The sequence below is a fragment of the Callorhinchus milii genome, unplaced genomic scaffold (assembly GCF_018977255.1).
Source record: "Callorhinchus milii isolate IMCB2004 unplaced genomic scaffold, IMCB_Cmil_1.0 Scaffold32, whole genome shotgun sequence".
Classification (NCBI taxonomy): Eukaryota; Metazoa; Chordata; class Chondrichthyes; order Chimaeriformes; family Callorhinchidae; genus Callorhinchus; species Callorhinchus milii.
The window spans coordinates 3,336,009-3,360,408 of NW_024704773.1; the positions used below are offsets into that span (position 1 = coordinate 3,336,009).

The 24,400-nt window shown below is 42.5% G+C and overlaps 1 protein-coding gene across 1 annotated transcript in view; it reads left to right on the plus strand.

Moving 5' to 3' along the window:
• Window positions 1-19,355: 19,355 nt before the first annotated feature.
• Window positions 19,356-24,400, plus strand: part of LOC103178047 (fibrillin-2) — a 186,374-nt gene continuing 181,329 nt past the window's right edge. The window contains 3 exon segments of the mRNA XM_007892531.2: window positions 19,356-19,746; window positions 21,632-21,714; window positions 24,170-24,268. Of these exon segments, the coding sequence (XP_007890722.2) occupies window positions 19,562-19,746; window positions 21,632-21,714; window positions 24,170-24,268 (367 nt within the window). The 5' untranslated portion in view covers window positions 19,356-19,561.

Genomic DNA, 24,400 nt, shown 5'->3' on the forward strand with positions numbered 1-24,400 from the left:
ACCATTAAATTACCCACAGTCTCTGGAGAGTGATTCTCCGTCAATTATTTTAATAACAAAGCCATTTGCACACAGTATTATCCCATAAATGGCCATTTAGTGAATGGTCATTTTTTTTAATTGGAAGGTTGATGAGCAGGACACTTGGTGCAACTCCTTTTCTTTTTCAATAGGCAGACAAAGCCTTCAATAATATCTCATATGAAGAACGGCACCTCCGATCATATGACAACCACTGCTTTGCAGTGTCATTCTGGACTGTCCTCCCGACGTGAAAGGCACTATACAAATGTAATTTTGTTGTTATTGTTGTGAACTCAAAGTCTCCACAAAAGGGCTTCTTGAGAGTGGACCTGTCACCTTGTCAGGTGAGAGTAGTTTATTCTCTCCGGTCAGCACATGAGAGTTCATATTGATAAATTACAAGCAACAAAGAATATAAAGAGCTCACTCCATAAGATTCCTAATTATTAACCAACAGAGAATTACCTTATTTGCCTGCACATATAAGTGTCAGCCTGGCTCAGTGGTAGCATTCTCACCTCTGAGTCAATAGAATGTGGGTTGGAATCACTTAGCATACAATAGTCTGAGCTATTTCCAATGCAGTGTTGGGGTGGTTGCGTTGTGGGTGATGCCATCCTTCGGATGTGACGTTAAACTCAGATCCCGTCTGCTTGTTCAAGAGGATGTCAAAGATCCCAATGCACTATTCGACATGAGAAGGGAGTTTCTCCCAGTATCCTAGCTAACAACCCCCCAGATAAAATGGGTCACTCACTCCATGGCTGTTTGTGGGACATTGCTGTGAACATCTGGCTGTCACATTTCACCCACAAATACAGTCAAACCATTTTATTTTATCCTGTGTAGTGCTTTGAAACGTATCAACGATGCGATAAAGCGCTATACCAAATGCAAGGATTATTTTATTATAATCGTCAATACCACTCTGAACCAGGTATTTACCCAGATTTGTTTTTTGAAGGGGCTAAAAGTCCTTAACAGCTTTTACCAATTCCGCACTTACAGTACTACAGAACACATTTCATACAATGCTACCTCATTACCATTTAAAATAATTCATTTTGATCCAAGGTAGCAATTGCTGGTGCAAAAAGAATGCATTGCACATTAATGTGCACAATGTGCTGCTGTACTGTACAGTGCTTCTTGTGCGTCAGAGGTTGTGGCCAGCATTTCCTCTCTAGTCTAGTAATTTGCAGCAATCCAACAGCACATCTGCAAGAAATTATTCTGGCATGTCTCCCTGAAGACTTACAATATCCATGTGTCTGCATCAGCTTGATCTACAGATTTCTCTCATTCCACAGTACGAGAGAAACCTTATACAGTATGTTCAGAACACGCTAGGTGCAATAGTTACAGAAATATGTTACTCATTATACTCCAACGACAAAAGTGTGTTTTCAGGTTTGAAAGCAAAATGTGCTGTAATGATACACGGTAGAGTGAAACAGATAAGACCAGCCCGCATTTAATGAGAGTATATACAGAAGGCGTGTATCATTCAAACAGGAAACTTAGCAGTGAAAATCTGATGTTTAATAAACAGATTTGATGAATTGTCAGCCCCATTCTCCTACTCACATCCTGCTTCAAACATGGTACCACTGTATGCCCCTCCATCCTGCCATCAGTGTCTAAACCTTCAGTGACTGCCTTTTGGAATTCTTTCCCCAAATCCCTCCTCTATGTGCCTTCCCTACCTTTAAAACACTCCTGAACTCTTTGTTCATACATTCGGTCAACACTCTGTTACCCTTTTACCTTCCTACCTTGCTCAGTGATCTACACTATCTCCGTAAAGTGCTTTGAACTTTTTTTTCCTACTTGTAAGTCCTCTATAAGTTATTGTTACAAAATATTGCATTATCCCCCATTATATGAGGCATTATACACAGGAATAATGGAGTTTTGTTACCATCATTGATTGTTTCTTTATTCCACACGTCTCTGTTTACCAAGCAGTAAGTAGGAACCCGGTTGTTAGTCGATTGGCAGATCGCTTTTCCGGTAGTAATAATCCCTCCAAAATTAAAAAATAAATAATAATAATTTGGTCACTAAATCCATAACTGTTTGTGGGACACTGCTGTGAGCAATTGGCTGCACAGATCTCTTGCTTGCGAGGTGAGTGATCTAACCACTGAGCTACAGGACTCCTGTAGTTCATATAATCATATAATACTTGTATATCAAATATCTGTGCATGTTCTTCCAGCTGTATGGTTCTTCAACATTCACTTCCATTGTAAGGAATCTATCATTGATGGACTTTCAAACACTACTTCCATCAATAACAGGGACAGAGTCAGGTTGGTGTTCAATTTATAATTTGTAGTGTGATGCCCCTCTGCTGAAATCCATTCAAAGCATCCCCCTTTCCACTCTTCCCACTTCCACTCAGTACAAGAAGAAAATACCCTCTGGCTAGCTTTGTACATTTTCTACAACAGCAATTTTCATTTATATAGTACCCTTCTCACAGAGTAGCATCTCAGAAGCCTTACTTCCAATTAACAGCAAGCAGAATGTTCACATAGAGCACAGGATACACTAAAATGTCTTGTGTAGATGGTTGGAAAGTGAAATACTCTGCCACAAACTGTTGTTGAGGCAGAGTGTATAAAGAAGTTAGGAATATATGCATGAAAATGATGAATATTAAGGGAGTATGGGCAGCAAGGAGGACAGTGGGATTAGATTTGATGGTTCATGTGGAGAAAAACATCTGCACAGACTTGATTATCTGTTTCTGTGCAGTAACTATGAAAACCTTACTAACATGTATATAGAATTGATTGGAATTTCCAACCCAGTAATGCATTTATTTTGGAGTATAAACTGCATTGTAATATCTGCCTTACATAACAATATGGAGAGAACACATAATATACTGTTGCTGACCTTGGTCATCTGCAAGGTAAGATTCAGACACCAGCAGCAGAGGTTCAGATAGTATGGAATGAGAACATCTGTTTATGGGTTCAGCTGAAAGGCTGTTGCAAGAGGAAACAATTCTCTGAAAAACCTGAACAGTAACAGTCTCTGAGACTTAGCATTCCCATTACCACATCCTTTATTGCCAGCCCTGGGAAAGATTTCCCACTGTTTGTACATTTGGCAGAGAATTTCAGCTGTAATTCACATACTGGACCAATTAAGAGAGTTTCAGAATCTTATCCATTGAAAAACGCATCTCCTTTTAACTTGTTTTCATCTATCAGAGGATATTCATCCAGCACTAGAGTCAAAGTTGCAAAGCAATTCTATTTTCAAGAATTTAGGAATTTGTCCATTCACCTGATTTGTTTATTCAATATATTATTCAATTAATATTACTCTGTAAACCAGATAAAGTTTTCATAGAATCATAGAATTATACAGCACAAAAAGAGGCCATTCGGCCCATCGAGTTTGTGCCGGCTCTTTGAATAGAGCAATTAATGTCAATCCCACTCCCCAGCCCTTTCCCCATAACCCTGCAAACCTGTGCTCCTCAAATACCCATCAAACGCGTTTTTAAAAGTAGTTATGAATCGGCCTCGACCATCCTTTCAGGCAATGCGTTCCAGATTCGAACAACTCGCTGCATGAAAAAATTTCTTCTCACCTCCCCTCTGCTTCTTTTAGATACTATTTTGAATCTGTGACCTTGAGTCACCGACACATCCACCAGTGGAAACAGTTTTTCCCTTTCTAACCTATCAAATCCCCTCATGATTTTGAAGACCTCTATTAGGTCTCCTCATAACCTTCTCTGGTCCAATGAGAATAATCCCAGCCTCTCTAGCCTTTCCTCATAATCAAGGTCCCTCATTCCTGGTACCATCCTTGTAAATTTCCTCTGCACCCTTTCCAATGCCTTAACATACTTCCTATAGTGTGGTGCCCAGAACTGGGCGCAATATTCTAACTGAGGCCTAACCAGTGTTTTTTATAGGTTAATCATAACCTCCCGACTCTTGTATTCTATGCCCCTATTTATGAAGCCCGTTTGCCCTTTTTACAGCCTTATCTACCTGTCCTGCCACCTTCAAGGATTCATTTGCCTGCGCCCCCAGGTCTCTCTGTTCTTTTACCCCCCTTAAGATTGTATTACCAGCCTGTATTGCCTCCCCTCATTCTTTCTACCAAAATGCATTACCTCACATTTCTCTACATTGAAACTCATCTGCCATGTGTCTGCCCATTTTACCATTCTGTCTATGTCTTCCTGCATTGGCTCTTATCCTTCTCAGTGTTTACCACCCTACCTAACTTTGTGTCATCCGCAAACTTGGAAATGGGCCTTGGTATACCCAAGTCCAGATCATTTATGTATATTAAGAAGAGCAGTGGTCCTAATACCGATCCCTGGGGACGCCACTGTACTCTTCCCTCCAGTCAGAAAAGCAGCCGTTCACCACAACTCTCTGCTTTCTGTCTCCCAGCCAGTTCTGGATCCATGCTGCCACTCTCCCTTTTATACCATCTTTCTTACGTCTTTATCAGAACCAAAACTTGAGATGGAGACTTTGAACAATCGCAAGATTACATTTACTAGTGAACATTAATAATATTCCTTGCCTATGATGTAGTACCTGTAATATTGGAACATCTTAAAGTTCTTTACAATAATTACTGTTAAATGTAGTGACCTTGAATTCATAGGCAAAACACAACATCTAATTTGTGCTCAGCAATGTCTCACAGCAGACAGACAGACAGACAGACAGGATGTAATTAGCTGATTTATCTGGAGAATTGTTGGCCAGGGCTTAATAGTAGTGATAGCCATAAAGGCATTATGGGATCTTTAACATCTAAACAGATAGGCAGGACCTCGATTTAACATCTTATATGAAGGACATCACCTCCAGCAACGCAGCACTGCACTGGAATGTCACCGCTAAGACAAAATCACCGCTATGGCATTTAAATCCACCTTCTGACCCAGAGGTAATTGTATTCCCAACTGAATGAGCTGACACAACTTTTTTGGTGGTACATTCCTTTCCCCCTCCAATCTTATGCCATCTTCTCCAAAAGATGTTGGCTTATACTGGGATATAACTGCAGAGGAACCAGCACCTAACTCTGCTACATTGCCCAATTGTCAATTATATATGAATTCAGGCAAAAGGTGTCAGCAGGCTTTTCAAGTGAGAGAAGAAATTCTGCTGGTCAGTAAAATAACTGCCTTGGCAGAGTGCAGTTAAAATTAATTTCTTTTTATAAGTGTATGCCACCAAGACTGGCAATTTGATAGACCAACAAAATACTTACCCCAGTCTCTGCATGAGGAGAATGCATGACACCTGAATGAAATTGCCCAAAATTCTTATCTCCCTAAACATGAAAACACACATTATCAAATCCTTTCGAACAACAGATGAATCCACCCTGGGTGTCATTTGGGATCACATTAGTACTGAAAGAATAGCTAAGGTAGGTGTAGGACCACCAGGAGGTGAAGGGATCAACTCAACTCACAGGAGATAATAAAGAAATAACTTTGTCATGTCCTCCCAACGTGAAAGGCGCTCAATAAATGTAATTTTGTTGTAACTGGAATACAAAATGAACACTTCGCCTCAGTGTTCACAAAGAAGAACTGACAGAGAAAATATAGGAATAGCAACAACACCACCACCATCACCAACAGCAAAATTACATTTGTATAGCGCCTTTCACATCGGGAGGACGTCCCAATAAATAATGGTGCAGGGAATTAAATTATAGCGGGTAGGATGCAGAGAAAAGAGGTACGAGATAAATTAAGCAAACTTAAAGAGAGCAAAGCCCCAGGTTTGTGATTGCACCCAAGGATCTTTATAGAAACTAGGGTGGAAGTCATAATGATAATAAAAATAATCCTCACATATGATATAATTCCTTTCACTTCGGGAGGATGTCTAAAAGCATTTCATAGGATTTACTGTCAATTCACTTTACAGTATATTCTGTGAAGCACTTTGAGACATCTGGAAATGTGACAAGGTGCTATATTATATGCAAGGATTATTATTACTGTAAAGTGGATTGACTGTGTATTTTGTTGGTGTACACAGCAGCCAATTTGTGCACAGCATTGTTCCACAAACGACCATGAAGTGATTTATCAATTTTTATTCAGGGGATTGTTAGCTCAACACCTCTCTTTTTTCAAATAGTGCCATGGATCTTTAATGTCCACCTGAACAAGCAGTCAGAAACGTGGCTTAACATCTCATCTGAAGGATGGCATCTCCAAGAATGCCATGCATCCTCAGTACTGTACTGGAGTGTCAGCTTGAGTTCAAAGTCCCAATACGGCGCTGGAACCCACAAATAGTTGAGACAGCTGAGATGCGAGTATATATACTGAAGAACTCTGTAGAGAAATTAATCAAGCCAGAGAACTGAGTGATGGCAAACCCATTGCCCATTTTTAAAAATGAGATAGAGCTAATCCAGAAAACCGCAGGCTGATTAGTTTAAAATCTTTGTTGGGGAAGGTATTGGAGTGTATAATAAAGGTTGAAATAACCAAGAATCTCTAGAAGGAGAGTACTGTATAATTAAAAGCAGCCAGCAAGGATTTATGAAAGGAAGGTCATGTTTGACCAACCTTATTGAATTCTTTGAAGAAGTACAAAGTAGATAAGGGAAATGCATTGGATGTGGTGTATATGAACTTTTAGAAGCCCTTTGATACGGTACTGTATAAAAGATGCCTGGTTAAAATCAGTGCATGTAGAGTCATGGGAGAGGTAGCAAAATGGATTGATATATGGCTATAAATAGGATACGAAGAGAAAGAGTAAGGGGCAATTTCACAGGCTAGCAAGATATAGGAAGTGGTGTTCCATATTAAGACAACAACAACAACTTGTACTTGTATAGCGCCTTCCATGCAGGGTGGCATATCAGAGCACTTAAAATACAGCTACTGATCATATGTACATAAATTATTTGGACTCAGATATGGAAGAACTGGATTGAAACCCTAACCCTAATAATGATTGGCAAAAAATACAGGCTTGCAGAACAGGCAGAGAGTTGATAGAAGAAATTTAATGTAAAGAAATTTAAAGCGATTCATTTTAGTAGGAAGAATTATAGGTATTTAATCAAACACAGCAGACAATTTGTATACTGCAATGTCCCACACACAACTATGACCAATTTTATCTGGAGGATTATTAACCAAAATACTGGAAGAAAGGTCTTTCTCTTTTCGAATGAGATTATACAATATTTAACATCCACCTGAACAGGTTCAACAACAACAACAACAACAACAAGATTCCATTTATAAAGCGCCTTTCACGTCAGGAGGACGTCCCAAGGCGCTGCACAGTTGGGTCATGACCCGAGCGGGGGGGGGGGAAATGGTCAGGGTGATGGAAGGGAGGGAGCAAGGAGGGGGGAAATGGTCAGGGTGAGGGGAGGGAAGGGAGGGAGCGAGGAGGGGCAAGAGAGTCGAGAGGGGAGCTGAAGGCTCGGTCAAAGAGAAAGGTTTTGAGACGGGCCTTGAAGGAGGAAAGGGAGGAAGCGGCGAAGGCACTGGGCGATGGAGTTCCAGAGCCTGGGGGCTGAGAGGCTGAAGGCCCGACCACCGATGGTAGGGCGGTTGGGGCGGGGGACGTGGAGCAGACCAGAGCCAGAGAAACGGAGGGTACAGGCAGGTAGGTAGGGGGATAGTAGGTTGGAGAGGTAGGAGGGAGCAAGGCCGTGAATGGCCTTGTAGGTGAGGATGAGGATCTTGAAATCAATCCTCTGGGGGATGGGGAGCCAGTGGAGGCGAGCGAGGGTGGGAGTGATGTGGTCCCGAAGCCTGGTGCGGGACAGTACACGAGCTGCAGAGTTCTGAATGACCTGCAGCTTGTGGAGGGAGGTGGCGGGAAGGCCGGCGAGGAGAGAGTTCCCATAGTCCAGCCTTCAATGCCTTATCTGAAGGACAATAATTCCAACAATTCAGTGCAGCCCCAACAAAGCACTGGAGTGTCAGCCTAGACTATTTGGCACAGATCCATATTTTACTATTTTGTAGAGCAGTGCAAAACCAGAACCATTCCCATCTTACAGGAGTCCTGTAGCTCAGTGGTTAGAGCACTCGCCTTGCAAGTGAGAGAACTGGGTTTGATTCCCAGCAGGGCAAAACATTGAGCAAGTTTCCTTACTCCACACGCCTAATAATAATCTAGCAAGAAAAAAACCCTATAATAATAATGGTCACTCAATCCACAACTGTTTGTGGGACACTGCTGTGTGCAATTGGCTGCCGCGTTTCGCCCACAAAATATACAGTCAATTCACTTTACAGTATATTCTGTGAAGCGCTTTGAGACATCTAGATGACGTGAAAAGCGCAATATCAAATGCAAGGATTATTATTATATTATTATTATCTTAAAAGACTTTGTAAAAAATATTGTTCACCATTGCATTTAGCTCTTTCTTCAAACTCTGCGTCTTATATCACGACAAAAACTTGTGTTTGGTACAGTGCCTTTCATGTCGGGAGCACGTCCCAAAATGCTTCATAGAATTCACTGCCGAGTGACTGGGCATGTTTATTTGGGGCATTTTTTTTGGTCAGCAGGGGCTCTGACATATGCGGAAACCCATCACCATGCTTAAGAATATCCAAACCAAACTGAGAAGTCCATGAATCCCACCTACACATAGAAATTCCAGAGATAGATTGTTGGAATGGAATATGCACTCTCTCCCTGGAGGGACGCATCCTGCTTACTGAATTCTGGAAACTATTTTGCACAGGTTGGCAAGACCCAAGGCTTGGGGACCCCAGAATGTGGGTTGGGGTACTGGTGAAGTCCAACCAGCTTCCCACTGTTATTGCTGTCTGGTAAGCTTTCCCACTGCTACGTCCAGCTAGGTCCACCGTACTGGTTAGGGCTTTGGTTTGCAGGGTTAACAGAAGCTATTATGGACAACTGGTAACATACTTCTGGATTTAAAGTGTGGAGAATAATCCACTGCATGAAGATCTGCTCTGTCAACACTGTAATTGATATTGTTTCACTGGAATAATCGTAATGTGTTACCAGATTGAGTGGTACAAAACTAACAGATTTCAGAAGCAGTACTACTGATACCACAAACCAACTGATAGACAGGAATTGAAAATGTGTGCTTGGGTGAGTTACAAGTTAAAACAAAATCGTTTTTCTGTGGATAAGACACACAGAAACAGACCAACTAATAAAAAGCAAGTCTTTCTAAGTCATGGAGTTACTTGAGTCAACATAATATATTTAATCATATCTGGATTATAAAACAATAAATATGCTTTAAATGAACCTGTTTCTTTGCCAGTATTTGCAGAATTTGGCATGAGATATTACTCTCTAGGGTACACTCGAACTAACCAATGGATATTCCACTACAATGTCTGCTCCCCTCCCTTTTAAAACATACATCTTATTCATTAAATCAATTGCAGTGAGGTAATTTCCTTGGAAACAATTCAGAAAAATGTCATTATTTGTTGAAAAGCAGCAGCTTTGTTCACTATTTTGGGTCTAAACATTGAATAACATCTTTACAATTCTTCCATGACGATATCCAGTGCCCTACAAAGTTACTGCCTGGTCCCCTTCAACACCTTACTACAAATTGAGAACGTTTTCGTCCATAGAATATTTCTTATGGAACACTTACTTTAATACGATTGTGTGCTCAATTCTGTTCAATTCTGTGCAATCAGGCTGATCCCACTCTGTGTGCATTCCAGTGTACTGTGTGTCTCATCTGAAAACTTCACAGGTGCTTTGAACGCAAGAGACGGCACTCTTCTGTTCCTTATTTTTTTCCTTATTGTAATGATTGTTTTTCGGACTCCTTTATCACTTTTTACCAATTGTAGAATACACTCTTACAATAATTCTTGTGAAGTGCTTTGAGACATTCTTTCAACGTGAAACAACAACAACTTGCACTTATATAGCGCCCTCCACGCAGGGTAGCGTCTCAGAGCACTTATCAGTGACGGAGCCTGACTCTGAGCCGGGGGGAGGGGGGAGGTGGCCGTAAGCACGGTCGAACAGGAAAGTCTTCAGTCAGGACTTGAAAGAGGGGAGAGAGGGGGAAAGGCGAAGGGATTCAGGGAAAGTGTTCCAGAGTTTTGGGGCATAGTGGCTGAAAGCATGACATCCGATGGTGGGATGAAGGGTGCGAGTGACAAGCAGGAGGCCGGTGCCAGTTGAGTGGAGGCGCCGAGTGGTGGATTGGGGAGTGAGGACGTTGGAGACGTTTGTGGGCAGCAGAGTTCTGAATGAGCTGGATCTTGTGAATCGTGGAGCTGGGGAGACTGGGGAGGAGTACGTTGGAGTAATCCAAGCGGGAGGTGACCAACACATGCACGATGGTTTTGGCTGCATTTGGGGTAAGGTACGATTGGAGGAGGGCAATGTGGTGGAAGTGAAAGAAAGTGGTCCTGGTCAGGGACCGGGTGTGGGAGAGGAAGGACAGTTGGAGGTCGAACCGAATGCCTAGGTTGCACACTGAGTCTTAGTTTGAGTCTGAGAGTCGATGAGTCTGAGGGAGAGCCCAGGGAGGTTGAGGAGTTTAGATCCACAGGAGTGAAGACGTTGATGGGAGCTGAAGAGCATGGTTTCTGTCTTCTCCATATTTAGCTGCAGGAAGTTTACACTCATCCAACCCCTTGATGTCTGCCAGACAAGCTGATAGAACATCGGCACCTGGAGTTGGCTTAGGTGCCAGAGACTGGGAAGGAAGGAAGGAAGGAAAGAAGGAAGGAAGGAAGGAAGGAAGGAAGGATAAGGTAGCTGAAGGATAGTAGAATATATACTATACTTACCCTACCCTGTCGGATTGGAAAAAGGGGCCAGGAAGTGATGTCCAGCAGCGAGATTCGGCCATTTATCAGGCGGGGGATTTTGAAATGGCGTCTCTGCGCCTGAAGCAGCCGAACCTTCATCTCGCCGGTCGTTCAGCACCGCTAGTTCATCCACTCGTGGCCTCAGTGGTCACTCGCACCCATTATACAGACAGGAGTCCTCCCTACATTCCTCCCTTCCCACCCAGTCTCTGGCACCTAAGCCATGAGTGCCATCCCTCCCCTCCAACCCCCTCGCTGCCTCCTACAGCCCTCAGGCTGATGCTGCCCCACTGATAGCTCACTCCTGGTCTCTGCGTATGTGTTTTTTTCGTGGACCCAAAACGTTGACCCCCTTTCCTTTCTCCATAGATGCTGCCTGACCTGCCGAGTGTTCCCAGGTATTTGATAAGTAAAGGGGACCTAAATTAAATAAATTCCCTGGATCACATGATATATACCTTGGTTTCCCTGATTAGCTAAAAATTGATGAAAAATATATTGATGTTCCACAATCCAATAAAAATGCATTTTCATTGATAATTTTTTTTCAATGACAACTTCCAGATCCTCAGGTTTATTTCTAATGTCACTTCCTGCATACTGTACATGCATGCTATGATACAGCGTAAGAAGCAGAGTGCTGGTTTTACTTTGCAAAGGAACACAGCTTTTTATGAATTATGCACATGCCCAATATACAGGGAGCGACCCGGAAGTCACTGAAATAAATCAACACAAATCGGTAAAAAAACTGAGAAAACAAATAATCATCGATATTATCCAGTGAAAATCAGACAAACAAAATTGACTTCCACCAGTCCTATATATATCCCAGGGTATTGAAGGAAACCAGGGAGAATATTTGTGGGTTACCAGCTACCATGTTGGAAGAATTGTTAAGCACTAGTGAGATTCCATTGTGCTTGAAGTAGGCAAACATAGGACCCATATTTGAAAAGAGCATCAAAGTGACCCAGGCAATTACAGACCCATTAGCTTAACATCAGTAACCTGTAAAATAATATCCATTTAAACGCCAGGCCACAGGAGTACCAGGATAGCAGTAACTTAATAAGAAACAGACAGATTTAAAAGGGACGATCATGCCTGACAAAGTTTCCTGATTTTTTGAGAATGTTACAGATAAAGTGGAACAAAAGCGATTTATGTTGTGTCAATTAACTCCTTCAAAAAGAAAAACGATTAAGTGTCTTTTTAAGAATGGAACATGCAAATTAAGATATACAATGATTACTGTGCTGTTGGGAAGGAGGAGAGAGGGAACCCAGATTAAAGAGTGGATATTGATAAATATTCAGGATTTTTTTCTCAATTACCTTAAAGGTTCTGGGTAGAATCTTTTTTAGGGTGACCATATGTCCCCAGTTTCCAGGGGCAGTCCCAAATGAGGTATTGTGTCCCTGGGGCCAAATTTGCTCTGTCTTGAGTTCAGCAACAAACTAAGCAACTAAGTACCATGACTGTGTACAATTGGCTGCTGTGTTTCGCCCACAAAATATACAGTCAATTCACTTTACAGTATATTCTGTGAAGTGCTTTGAGACATTTCGAAGACATGATAAGGCACTATTACATTGAGGCTCGACTATGCAAACTCACTGCACGTTGGCCTCCGCCAACTCCTCCCTCCATAGGCTGCAGATCATCTAGAACTTTGCAGCCCGTGTCCTCTCCCGCACCAGGCTCCGTGACCCTATCACCCCTATCCTCACCCGATTCTACTGGCTTCCCATCACACAGAGGATATAGTTCAAGATCCTGGTCCTCACCTTCAAAGCCCTCCATGGTCTTGCTCCCCCCTACCTCTGCGACCTCCTAACTTCCTATCATCCTGTTCGCTCCCTCCACTCAGTGGGCTCCGGCCTGTTTCACGTCCCCCGTGTCGCTCACCCCACTATTGGCAGGCGGGCTTTCCGCCACTCTGCATTCACTCTCTGGAACTCCATCCCATGGTCCCTCTGCCTCACCCCCTCCCTCGCCACTTTCAAGACCCACCTCAAGACTCGCCTCTTTGACTGTGCTTTCGATCTCCCTGCCTTCCCCCCCTGCCCTCCACCCTCCCCCACCCCAACCCCCAGCTCAGATCCGTAATTCTCTCTGTCCAGCACCTTAGGACGTTCTCCCAACGTGAAAGGCACTATACAAATGTAATTTTGTTGTTATTGTTATATCAAAATACCAGAATCATTATTATTATTAACCTTCTAAAACAGACACACTTATCAGAGAAATACAGTCATTATTCTCCAGTAACTGCCAGCATCAACCATTGTGGTGAGTTCATTTTTTTAATATATATTTGCCCCCTAACTTTATACATCATATAGAACAACCCCTCTCCTCAGCTATGCCCCTGTGCTATGCACAGGAAATGCAACCAACAGAACGTCTTGCATGCTATGCTAGAAATAGCAGTGTTCTAACATGCTGCTGCCCCTAAGGCAGGAAATGTCATGAGCAGCACCTCCTGTGTGATGTCCAGATGCAGGAATTGACCTGAGTGGTGACCTGACAAGCTGTAGGTTGGCCAGTTTTTTGTCCTCCTTTCAGACGCGACACATTAGACATTTTGGACCCCGTTGACCACAATATAAGGGGGCTATCCCATACCTTTCTCCGAGAGATGCAGTGGGTGGTATAAGGACCATGGTAAACCAGTTTGCATGATCTATGAAAGAGGTGGGCTTGACTGACTCAATGGCAGAAATTTAGGTTCATTATAAAAGGAATTGAATGGAAGGTTATAAAAACAAATTATTTATACAGTAGATGGCTGGAATGTGGAATTCTCTGCCATTAACCATAGTGGAGAGGATGGGGATGGGGGATAAGGGTTGTGGATTCTTTGTAAAGGAAACTAGAACCTTGTGTATGTTACACAAATCTGCGAGTCCTCTGCTTCGAGGCAATCTTGGTTTGGAGCAGAGGTCCTGCATGTTGGTTTGGTATACATTGCATTCTGTGCACAAAAACATATTTTCTGTCTTGCTGTACTTGATGCTATTTTGCTCTGGGGGCTTTTCCCAATCAAACAATTTTTCAAACTCAGTAGAGGCAACCACTGTACTCCATGACAGCTGTGTTGCCTTCAGAAATGGAATAAATAACTACTTTGGGAGTGCGTTGGAATTTCTCTCCCCCTCCTCCTTTTCCTCCACCCCTTCTCCCCCCATCTTCTCCCACCCCCACTTCTGCCCCCCCCCCCCCCCACCTCAGGGGCAACAGTGCCAACAGGTTTACCTTATAGCACTGTAGTTGAAGGTGAGGCAGCATCGTAAGCTACATCTGGCATACTTCTTTATGCAAGTTTTCAATGCACTGATCAGAATGCATTTAGGATATTGCAATCAGTCTTAAACACCAAACTGCAACATATACACACACTGCAGCATTCCGAGATGCTATCCTGTGTGAAGGGCGCTATATAAATGCAAGTTTCTGTTTTTATTCTCTATTTATATGCTTGTATGTGTATATGTATGTATAACAAGAATACTGTATATTCTCTATTTGTATACTGTATATATACTTGCATTAGAAAAGGAGCAGTATTTTAGTAGTTTTTTGGGGGGTCAGCCGAGTGTCTGAGTGTAAATGGGACAGATTCGAAAGACAGATGAGAGAAATTTTGCATTCATAATCTGGAAAGAATGCTGTTGAGGGATGACCTCATCAAAATATAGAAAGTATTGAAGCCAATGTGCCAATGGGTTCCGTATGCTTTCAGCTCACACACTGTGACTTTGAAAAGTAACACTATTATAATAATAAAGCTCCTCAAATATCTGTAATGAAGTTATTACTGCACTATTTATCCCAACCCATTAAATATGAAACACAATTTAAAAAATAAATTGGAAGCTTTCTCGTCTCTGAGTCAGAAGGTTGTGGGATCAGGCTTCATGCATGTTAAAGATTCCATGGTAATTTTTCAAAAAGAACAAAAAGTGTTGTCTTGTGTCTTGGCTAACAATTCTCCAAATAAAATTAGTCATTCATTTCATGGCTGTTTGTGATACATAGCTGTGTGCTACCACGTTTACCTGTAAAATGCCCAGTCTCTGCACTTTACTGAATATCATGTGCAGAGTTTTGAGACATCCTCCTGATGTGAAAGGCATGGTATCAAATTCAAGGATTATTATGTTTTGCTATGTCTTGTTTAATTTTAACATTATGCTTTTTAAATTTATAACTTTTCTACTCTTTTTCTTTTTACCTTTCTTCTATTTGCTCCCACGATTATCTCATCTACATTGTCTCAAAACTGACCTGATAGTCTAGTATGAAAACCCAGTTTGGAGATTGTCAGGACTACACTATAGAAGAGGTCCTGTCAATCCTCATCCTAGAATTAGACATGAAAGTCAGGACATGAGTGCACGTCTGTGGCATGCAGCAAAGAATTGCGCCCTGACTTAAATACATATCAGTATTGCTCTGGAGGTTAATAGTACAGATGAGATGAACCAGGCTTTCACTTCAAAGCAAGCTGAGAATTTAAGACCAGAGAATGTAAATGGCAATGAGTAAAAAGTGAATTTGGAGCATATATCAAGAAATACCTTTTGGGGTAAAAATGGGGTAAAAAGAATGATATTTCATAACAGACGTAATGTGATAACATTGAATTTGTTATAAAACAACTCCCTCTTAACTCCCTATGAGTGATAAATATCCCTTAGATAACACTGGTCATTCACTTCACAGCTGGTTGCGGGACATCAAGTTGGCCACCGCATTCACCTCCTACACAGTCACTACAATTTCCAGTAAAATCCTTGTTAGACAGTGCTCTCAATGGCAAGCTATGCTATTTTAGCTGGCTGTATTCCAGCAATACCCTAACACAACCTCTGTGGTCCCCCAAGTAAGCTGTTGCCAACCTGTGCCTAATATTCTCTGGAATTAAATAAGATGGGTGTGTCCCCCCCAGGAAGAGAGTGTACATTCCATTCCAAACACAGCGAGATTTTCATGCATAAGCAGCATGTGTATGTGAAACTCTCTGTCTGGTTTGGATACTCTTAAGCATGATGAGGTTCTGCATGTGTCAGACACCTGGAGAACCAAAAACAAATTCCATAGTATTTACAGCTCAGAAAGTGGGCTATTCATGCCGACTCCCTGACAGAGCTATCAACCTTCTCAATTCCTGGTTTATTTTTAGGGTTGTTCCAGTGCTTTCGATGCAATTGTTAGATTTATCTCTATGAATTTTGTGATCTGTGCACTGCCACTTAAAACGACCATATCCCACAGCTGGCAGTCGTGAGCTTCATCCAATTACAGAATCATAACCTGAGGGCCACAGAACAGAGGTCAAAGATCACTCTCAAATTCGAGTGAATCTGAAGTTCACCTCCGGTGTGAAAACTTGAATTTATTCATAACTAATGTCACAGTTTCCTTCTGGCAGGTAGGTTACATTTGAGTTTCTTTGGTCAGCCAGGTGTCTGACACATGCAGAAACCCATCCATCACCATGCTTAAGAGTACCCAAACCAAGGTGATATTTGCTTGCATCCTACCTACCAGGGAAATTCCAGAGATAGATTGTTGGAATGGGCACGATCTCCCTGGAGGGATGCATTCTGCTTACCTAATTCTGGAAAGTATTAGATGCAGGTTGGCAAAAGCCTAGGCTTGGGGACCAAAGAGTGTGCATTGGGGTAATTGCTGGAGTCTAACCAGCTAAAGCTCCATAGCTTCTCATAGATAGCATTGTCTGGCAAGCTTTCCTGCTGCTTGTGCACCTTGGACTACCCTACCTGCTAGGGCTTTGGATTACACATTGGATTTCTTCCTCACATCAAAGCCATGACCCGCTCTGCCTTCCCTCACCTACGTAACATCGCCCGACTCCGCCACTACCTCACCCCTCAGGCCGCTGAAACTCTTGTTCATGCCTTCATCACCTCCAGGCTCGACTATGCAAACTCCCTGCTTGTCAGCCTTCCCAACTCCTCCCTCCACAGGCTGCAGATAATCCAGAACTCTGCAGCCGTGTCCTCTCCCGCACCAAACTCTGTGATCCCATCTCCCCCACTCTCGCCCGACTCCATTGGCTCCCTATCCTTCAGAGGACCCAGTTCAAGATCCTGGTCCTCACATACAAAGCCCTCCATAGTCTCACCCCACCCTACCTCAACAACCTCCTAACCCCCTACCAACCTGCCCGCTCCCTCCGCTCAGCCGGCTCGGGCCTGCTCCACGTCCCCCGCCCCACCCGCCCCACCACTGGTGGGAAAGCCTTCAGCCACTCTGCCCCCAACCTCTGGAATTCCATCCCACCTCGCCTCCTCCTTAGCCTCCTTCAAGTCCCGCCTCAAAACATTTCTCTTTGTCCATGCCATCGGCCACCCCCCTTCCCCTCCTCTCCCTTCTTCCCCCGACCCCAGCTTGGGACTGAAATGCCGTACACTGTCCAGCGCCTTGGGATGTCCTCCCGACGTGAAAGGCGCTATACAAATGTAATCTTGTTGTTGTTGTTGCAGGGTTAACAGCAGCTGTGTGGGAGGATTCCCTGCCCGAGTGACTGCTCTGCCCAGGTCCTGCTGATGAGCCAGGCTGTGTCTAAACATTTGAGCTTATCTCTCAGGGGAGTGGAGGGAAAGGAAGGGTTGAGTCAGACAGGATTTGCTGACTAGCATGGAATGGCACGTGGGGAAGAAAATCTGTTAAAGCAGAGGTGAGGGTGGTCGTAGTGTTATTGACAGCTCTTGTTATTTTTCTGTAGTGCAATAGAAGTGTTTTATGGTCAGGACAGCAGATTTTCTGTGTTGATATAACAAGCTACATGTGCTTTACACATTGTTTCAATCCTATTTTCCTGTTTAGGGTAACGGGGGAAGGGCACTTTATTGAACAAGCACCCACCACTTGCAAATTACATAGGCTGCATGAGAAGCGCTCCATACTAGAGACTCAAGCAGCCTTCTCCAGAACGCCAATCTTGCAATTCGCTATCTGAAACATCAATAGTAAATTGTAATACTAACAATGGAATAGGTATGGTTATGTTTTACTGTTACTGAACAAAAACCAAATCAGAGGTGTAAGAATGATACAGAATGTAACATTTCAGGTATTGTTGTTTGTTAATATCGCCCAATCCTGCGCTTTTAGTTATCTCGCATTTATGTAGCACCCTCCAGGCAAGACCCCGTCTCGGAGCGCTGAAAAAAAAGCACTTTTGACAAAATATTTATAAAGATGGAATTTTTAATGAAAATATTTTTTATAATCTTTGCATTTGATATAGCGCCTTAACATGTCGTTGAGATGAGTAACGGCCCACTATATGATGCCAGCTAGATTGTAAGGATTGATAGAAACAGAAAATATAATAATAGCAATCTTTACAGTTTAGCACGTTTCACATCAGGAGGACGTCTCACAGCGTTTCACAGAATATACTGTAAAGTGGTTTGACTGTGTATTTTGTGGGCAAAAACGCGACAGCCAATTGCGCACAAAGGCGTCTCACATACAGTCGTGGATTGAATGACCATTTTCTTTTAGGGGACTACGACCCCGCGGAAAGAGAATCCGCCAATCGACTAACAACCGGATTCCTGCTTAAAGCTCGGTAAACAGCGGTGCGCGGAGTAAGGAAAACTTACCTAAAGTTTTTATCTTTAAAAGAAAGGTTAAACTTTTTCTCTATAACGACAGCGCTTTTATAAAAACCTTTTCTATTGATAGCGATGGGACTTCAGATTATTCCCCCCTCCCCACCCACATAACCATTCAAATAAAGCAACCTCGCTTGAAATGAGAGAAGGGGGAGGAAAAGAGAGAGAGAGAGAGAGTGGGGGGGAAGGGCAAGGGCAGGGCAGGGGGCTGAGCCCCACTGAGCCATTGATCCTCAGTGCTCTGTTTGCTCTGCACCACCCAGTGGAGCTAACGGGATGTCTGGGTGTGAGATGATTGGAGTGAAGGAGCTGAGCACCTCCTTCTCAGGGCTGAGTCCACTCCCTGTAACCCCACGTGTTGCAGGGTCTCTGCTCTCTCTCTCTCTGGGCTGCCCACTGACAGCAGCAGCCACTCAAACCCCCTGCAGCTCCCTCCCCAGTCTATCAGTCAGCAAGTCAGAGAGACTGCTCCTTACACACATCTCCTGCAGTCTCACAGAGCAGAGCAGAGCAGATCTCCTCTCTCTCTCTCTCACTCACTCTCTCTCTCTTTCACTCATTCACTTTCTCACTCCCTTTTGTAACCACTTCCCCACAAGGCACCCCATTTGCAAAGCACATTTTCACTTTCCCCCCCATTTCACCTCCTCCCACCCCCCCCCCCCCCCCCCTCCCTCACCCCCTTCCCATCACCCCCTTCCCCACCCCCTCACACACACACCCACACAACAACTGAGACACAAACTCGATTTGCTGCTGGGACAAAAGTTAAAAGAACCAAAAACTTTTGAGCTGAACTTTTCTCTCTCTCCCCCCCCCCCCTCCCCCCACCCTCTCCCCACCCAAAAAAGAAAAGAAAGTTGATTCCAAGGAACAATTGAGGGGAAAACAGTTATAATCCTGTCTGTCTTTGAGCTGATCCGCGTCTTGAACTGTGAGTGAGGATTTTTTTTATATTGAGTGAAACCTGATCTGGAAAAAAAGCTGCAGAGAGAGAGGGAGAGAGGGAGAAAAAGGGGCCAAAACAGCAAGGAGCGAGTTTCCCAGGATGGGGATACAGTGGTGTTGGAAGTTGCTGCTGGGATGTATGGCGCTAACAGGGATCGCAGTGGAGAAAGCCACAGGACAGAAGTATCCTTCCAGAGGCTTTGAAGCCCAACGCTTCAACCCAGATGAACTGAGGGACGCAACCAACCGAGTGAGGAGACGAGGACAACATGACACTCTGAGAGGGTAGCTATGGATTTTATGTCGATCTCTCAATGTCCATATCAAACATATCCTAGTTTTTACTTGTGATTATTTCAAATTGTTGCTGTGCGCAATCGGCTGCCGCATTTCGCCCACAAAATACACGGTCGATTCACTTAACGGTATATGCTGGGAAGCGCTTTTGAGATGTCTCGAAGACGCGATAACGACGAAAAACATCTTGAATTTATATAGCGCCCTCCATGCAGGGTAGCGTCTCAGAGCGCTTAACAGTGGCGGAGCCTGACTGATAAGGTGCTATATCAAATGCAAGGATTATTATTATTATAAAAATTATAACCTCAGACTCCTTACTGTGTGCAATGTTAACATGCAGGCTGTGTAGATTTTCTCAGTGCTGGAGGGAATAGGCATTTAATCTGCACTAAGCTATTGTATAGCCAGGTCAATTCTACTGCTTGAAAGTATTGACCTAACTATAGTGGTTCATGTCTCCATTCCCGAGCCGATCTGTCACCCCTTTCAGTCTCAGTGAGCAGACGCTTCATTCCGATTTATAAAAGATTTCTTTTTTTTTCTATAAAATAACTTTTTATAAAGATAGAACTTTTTATATGAACGAATAACGTTTATAAAGAGAGAACTTTAGTCTAGCAATTCTCTGGTGTTGGTGTGTGAAGATCATCACCTGCAGACATACTGTAGTAAGATTTATCAGAGCTAGAATGAAAATTCACTTTGAACGTGGCTTAAAGTTGCAGACTCAGATTTACGAGTGATTTTGATGAAATCTTTAAGTGGGGGTCTCCAAAAAAAACCTGGAGTGGAGCAGTTAAAGCTGTGATTTCAGCAAGCAGAAGATGGTTATCAGTAAGCATCAGATAGCTGTTGTTGAGGTTTAACTAACAGTGCAACCGACTAACCCTACACTGTCAGAAAAAGGTGAGCGATTTGAACCTGTGTCTAATCTACAGAGTGGAATGCAGAATGGACTGCAGAACTGCACTACGTAAACTCAGACTAACTCCATACACGGAGGAGGGGGAGGGGAACTAGGAAGGGAATTCAGGGGACTTTTTTTGCTTGTTTGCAAAACTTTTTTTCAAAAAGTTTATTTTCATAGAATCCCTCCAGAGGAAAATTTATAACGTTTGTATTTTCATTTTAAAAATGACAAATAAGTTAGCATTTCCTGCATGTAGATTGCAGGAGGGTCACAAAGTTAGAGATTTATCAGAAAATAAGTATTGATGACTTTTCCCAGATGCATTAAAGGGCCAAGTTTCCATTTGTTGAGCGCATTGCCTGTGCCACAGGAGGCAATTTGGGAGTAACTATATCTGTCTATATAGACAGACTGCTAATTTTATGTGGTTTTTATAATTAAATTGGAAGTTTGTTTTACTTAATCTACATCCTGAGCAGATCAGTCAGTTGAGCACCAGACGAGGGACAAGAAGGTTTTGGATTCACGTCCCAGTGGGTGGGCCTACTCAGCTCTACTATCAAATCCCTTCCTTGTTGATAAAATGCCGACTGAGACTAAAATTTTCCTCTGTGGGGATCGGGTGGGATAAGTAAGCAGTTCGTCCCTGAGATTGGATTGGGGTGAGGTAGGTAAGCGGTTTCTCCCTGAGGTTGGATTGGCTCCAAGTAGCCAAGGGTGGTAAAGACAGTTAGATCCACAGAGATCCAAGGATTGCTGGCTTATCAATAAGATGTGTAGACATGTCTTCAACCCTGCAAGCCAAAGCTCGAACAGATAAGAGGTCTGAGCTGAACAAGTACTGTGCTGGGCAATGACCCTTTGTTTGACTTAATATGTGAGAAATGTCTTCTTTTAACCTACTCTTGTTATAGTATTATCATTGCTGAATAGTTATGATTTGAAATCTGTGTATTACAGGCCGAATGTCTGTGGATCTCGATTTCATTCATACTGCTGCCCGGGATGGAAAACATTACCTGGTGGAAACCAATGCATTGTCCGTAAGTGCTATTGCTCATAATTACTGTATCTGGTCTTAAGGTTGTGTGGTAGGATCTGATATTATGTGATGTGATATGATATTCAGGCATGTGGTAATGCTTTATATAAAATATTGTATGCTGTTAGCTGTATGAGAGAAAACATCTGGACGTAAGAAACGTAAAAGTGTTATGGGAAATACGCCGTATATTATCTTTTCTGGCACAGGGATTTCATTTTTTTTGAGCCATTATTTTCACCGCAGGGCTTGAATTTCAGTTTTGCTGGAGGCGGAAAATTGTTTGTAGCTCTAGCAGCCACAAGCAAATTTTCTCTTTCATTACCAAAGTCAATCAGAATCAAAGGAAGGACCAATGACTGGAACCCAGACTGAAATCTGAAGACAGGGGTGCTGAGACATCAGATTGTGAATCTCATTAGCAAAACTATGTTAATCGAGGAGATGGAATGCTGTTCAGTGGAAGTGCAAACCCCATGAGCATTTCTCACTAGACTGGTGTTAAAGTCCAACCTTATTATTGTGAGCTTAATAAATATTAAAGGAGAAATACAATGCGTCCTCGTTAATACAAGTTCTCTTATTACAAGCTTCTCTATATAACATGTGTTTCTACTGGTTCCAGAATGAATTTCCATTGTAAACTGTAGAAAACATCAGACCTCAATAAGTTAAATTCCTGTTAAGTATACCCACTTTTTTCTGGCCCACAAAACACACAGTCACTCCACTTTACAGTAAATCCTGTGAAGCGCTGTGAGATGTCCTCCCGATGTGAAACATGCTAAATAAACTGTAAAGATGGTTATTATTATTTTCTGTTTGTATCAATCCTTACATGTAGCTGGCTGTTACTTTTGCTACTGATGAGATAACTCACATATATTTCGGCACCCAAATGTCAGTGGTTGAAAAAATTTTTGACCTCGACCTTCAATGATTTCATCAGGTTGAATAAACCTCAATGACAAAGACTCAGCTGGCTAGAAAGCATTATTTGGAATCAGTTTTAAGTCAATCTGTGTTTATACCAGTGGAAGCAAAACCGCTTCATTTCCATCTGTACAGCAATATTGAGTAAAATAGAAATGTTGTAGTAGAAAGCACAATGCCAAGATTAGATGTTAAGTTTTGAATCTTGTTGAAGAGCGCTTCACAGTTATCAGAGCTATTTGGATCACCCAAGGTTTTGCAATGAACCCAGAATGAGGTGTCCGCTCAGTTAATCTGCAGGATTATTGACCACTCCACTGGGAGAAATTCACTCATCTTTTCAAAAAGGTACAAGAGGTTCTTTGTAGCTCACGTGAGAAACAGGCAGACAGGACCTCAATTTTAATGTCGTATCTGAAGGAAGTTATTTTCGACAAATTTAGACTTCACTGTATGACCTTTTGTGTTTACATTTGGAAAAAAACGGATACTATGTTTAAAAAACACTGTAAAGGAAATATTATTATAATAAATAGAACTGATATAAACACCAATCAGTGGGGAAAGAGGGCACTGGGCCAATATATTATGTGCTGCTTATTGCACATGCAGTTGAGGCAGATGAAATATAAGCTGCTTGTCTCTCTCTGATGTTTGAGGGTCTGAAGCAAGTTTGAAAATTCTCATTCCAGCTCAGAGTTTGCCTAGGTCCGTAGAGAAAACCGTAGAATTGGTGCTAAATTATCATCAAGGTCACTGAGCGAGGGAGAGAGGAAATGAAAAAATCCCACCAGGGCAGTGGAAGGTGTTGGTTTGAGGTGCAGAGTTCAGCTCGAAGTCAGAGGCCTTTTCATTATTTCTGTTCTGTGTTCGGAGAGTCCACATTTTCTGTTTTTTTTCTTTTAATTTCCTGTGAATATTTCAGTTTTTACTTTAATAACATCCAATCCAGGTGGAAGGGAATAACAATGTGCCATTCAACAAATCTGAATGATGACTATTTGTTAAACGGTATAAGCTTAGCTCAGCTGGAGCCTTCTTGCCTTTACACCAGAAGCTTGTGAGTTCAAGCCCCACATCAGTGAGTATTCATCTCAGAATCCAAACTGATACTTGATTGAGGAACTAGAAACATAGAAATGTATAGCACCAAAGGAGGTAATTTGGCCACCATGCCTGTGTTGGGTCTTTGAAAGAGCTATTGATTTAGTCCTATTCTTCTGCCTTTTCCCCAGACTCTTTTGTACTGTATTCTTGGAAATGCCATTATTTGAATGTGATGCTAAACCGAGGTTGACACCGAGGTTGACAGATAATGAAATGTTCCATGGCATTATCTCTTACGGCAGAATGGCAACCTCCTATGCTATCATTTCTAGGAGTCTCTAATTCTAAGCACTTCTATTAATGGGGCATGGTAGAGTTTAATGACCTGATCAGACCTAATAACTCTTCTCACTGAAATTAAATGAAATCTATTTCATATTATGTTGATAATGGACAACCCTGTTTCTTGCCTGCAGCTATTTGCCGCAATATCTGTGGCGATGGATTCTGTTCACGTCCCAACATGTGCACTTGCTCCAATGGACATATCTCACCAACTTGTGGAACTAAATCCAGTAAGTTTGCAGAACATGTCAACTCTTTTTTTTATCAGCTGGGAATACTTGTTGCTGTGTGTAGTACTGTCATGGGGAAAAGGCTTTTTTTTGCAATAACAGGAAATGCTTTATATAATACAAAATTACATT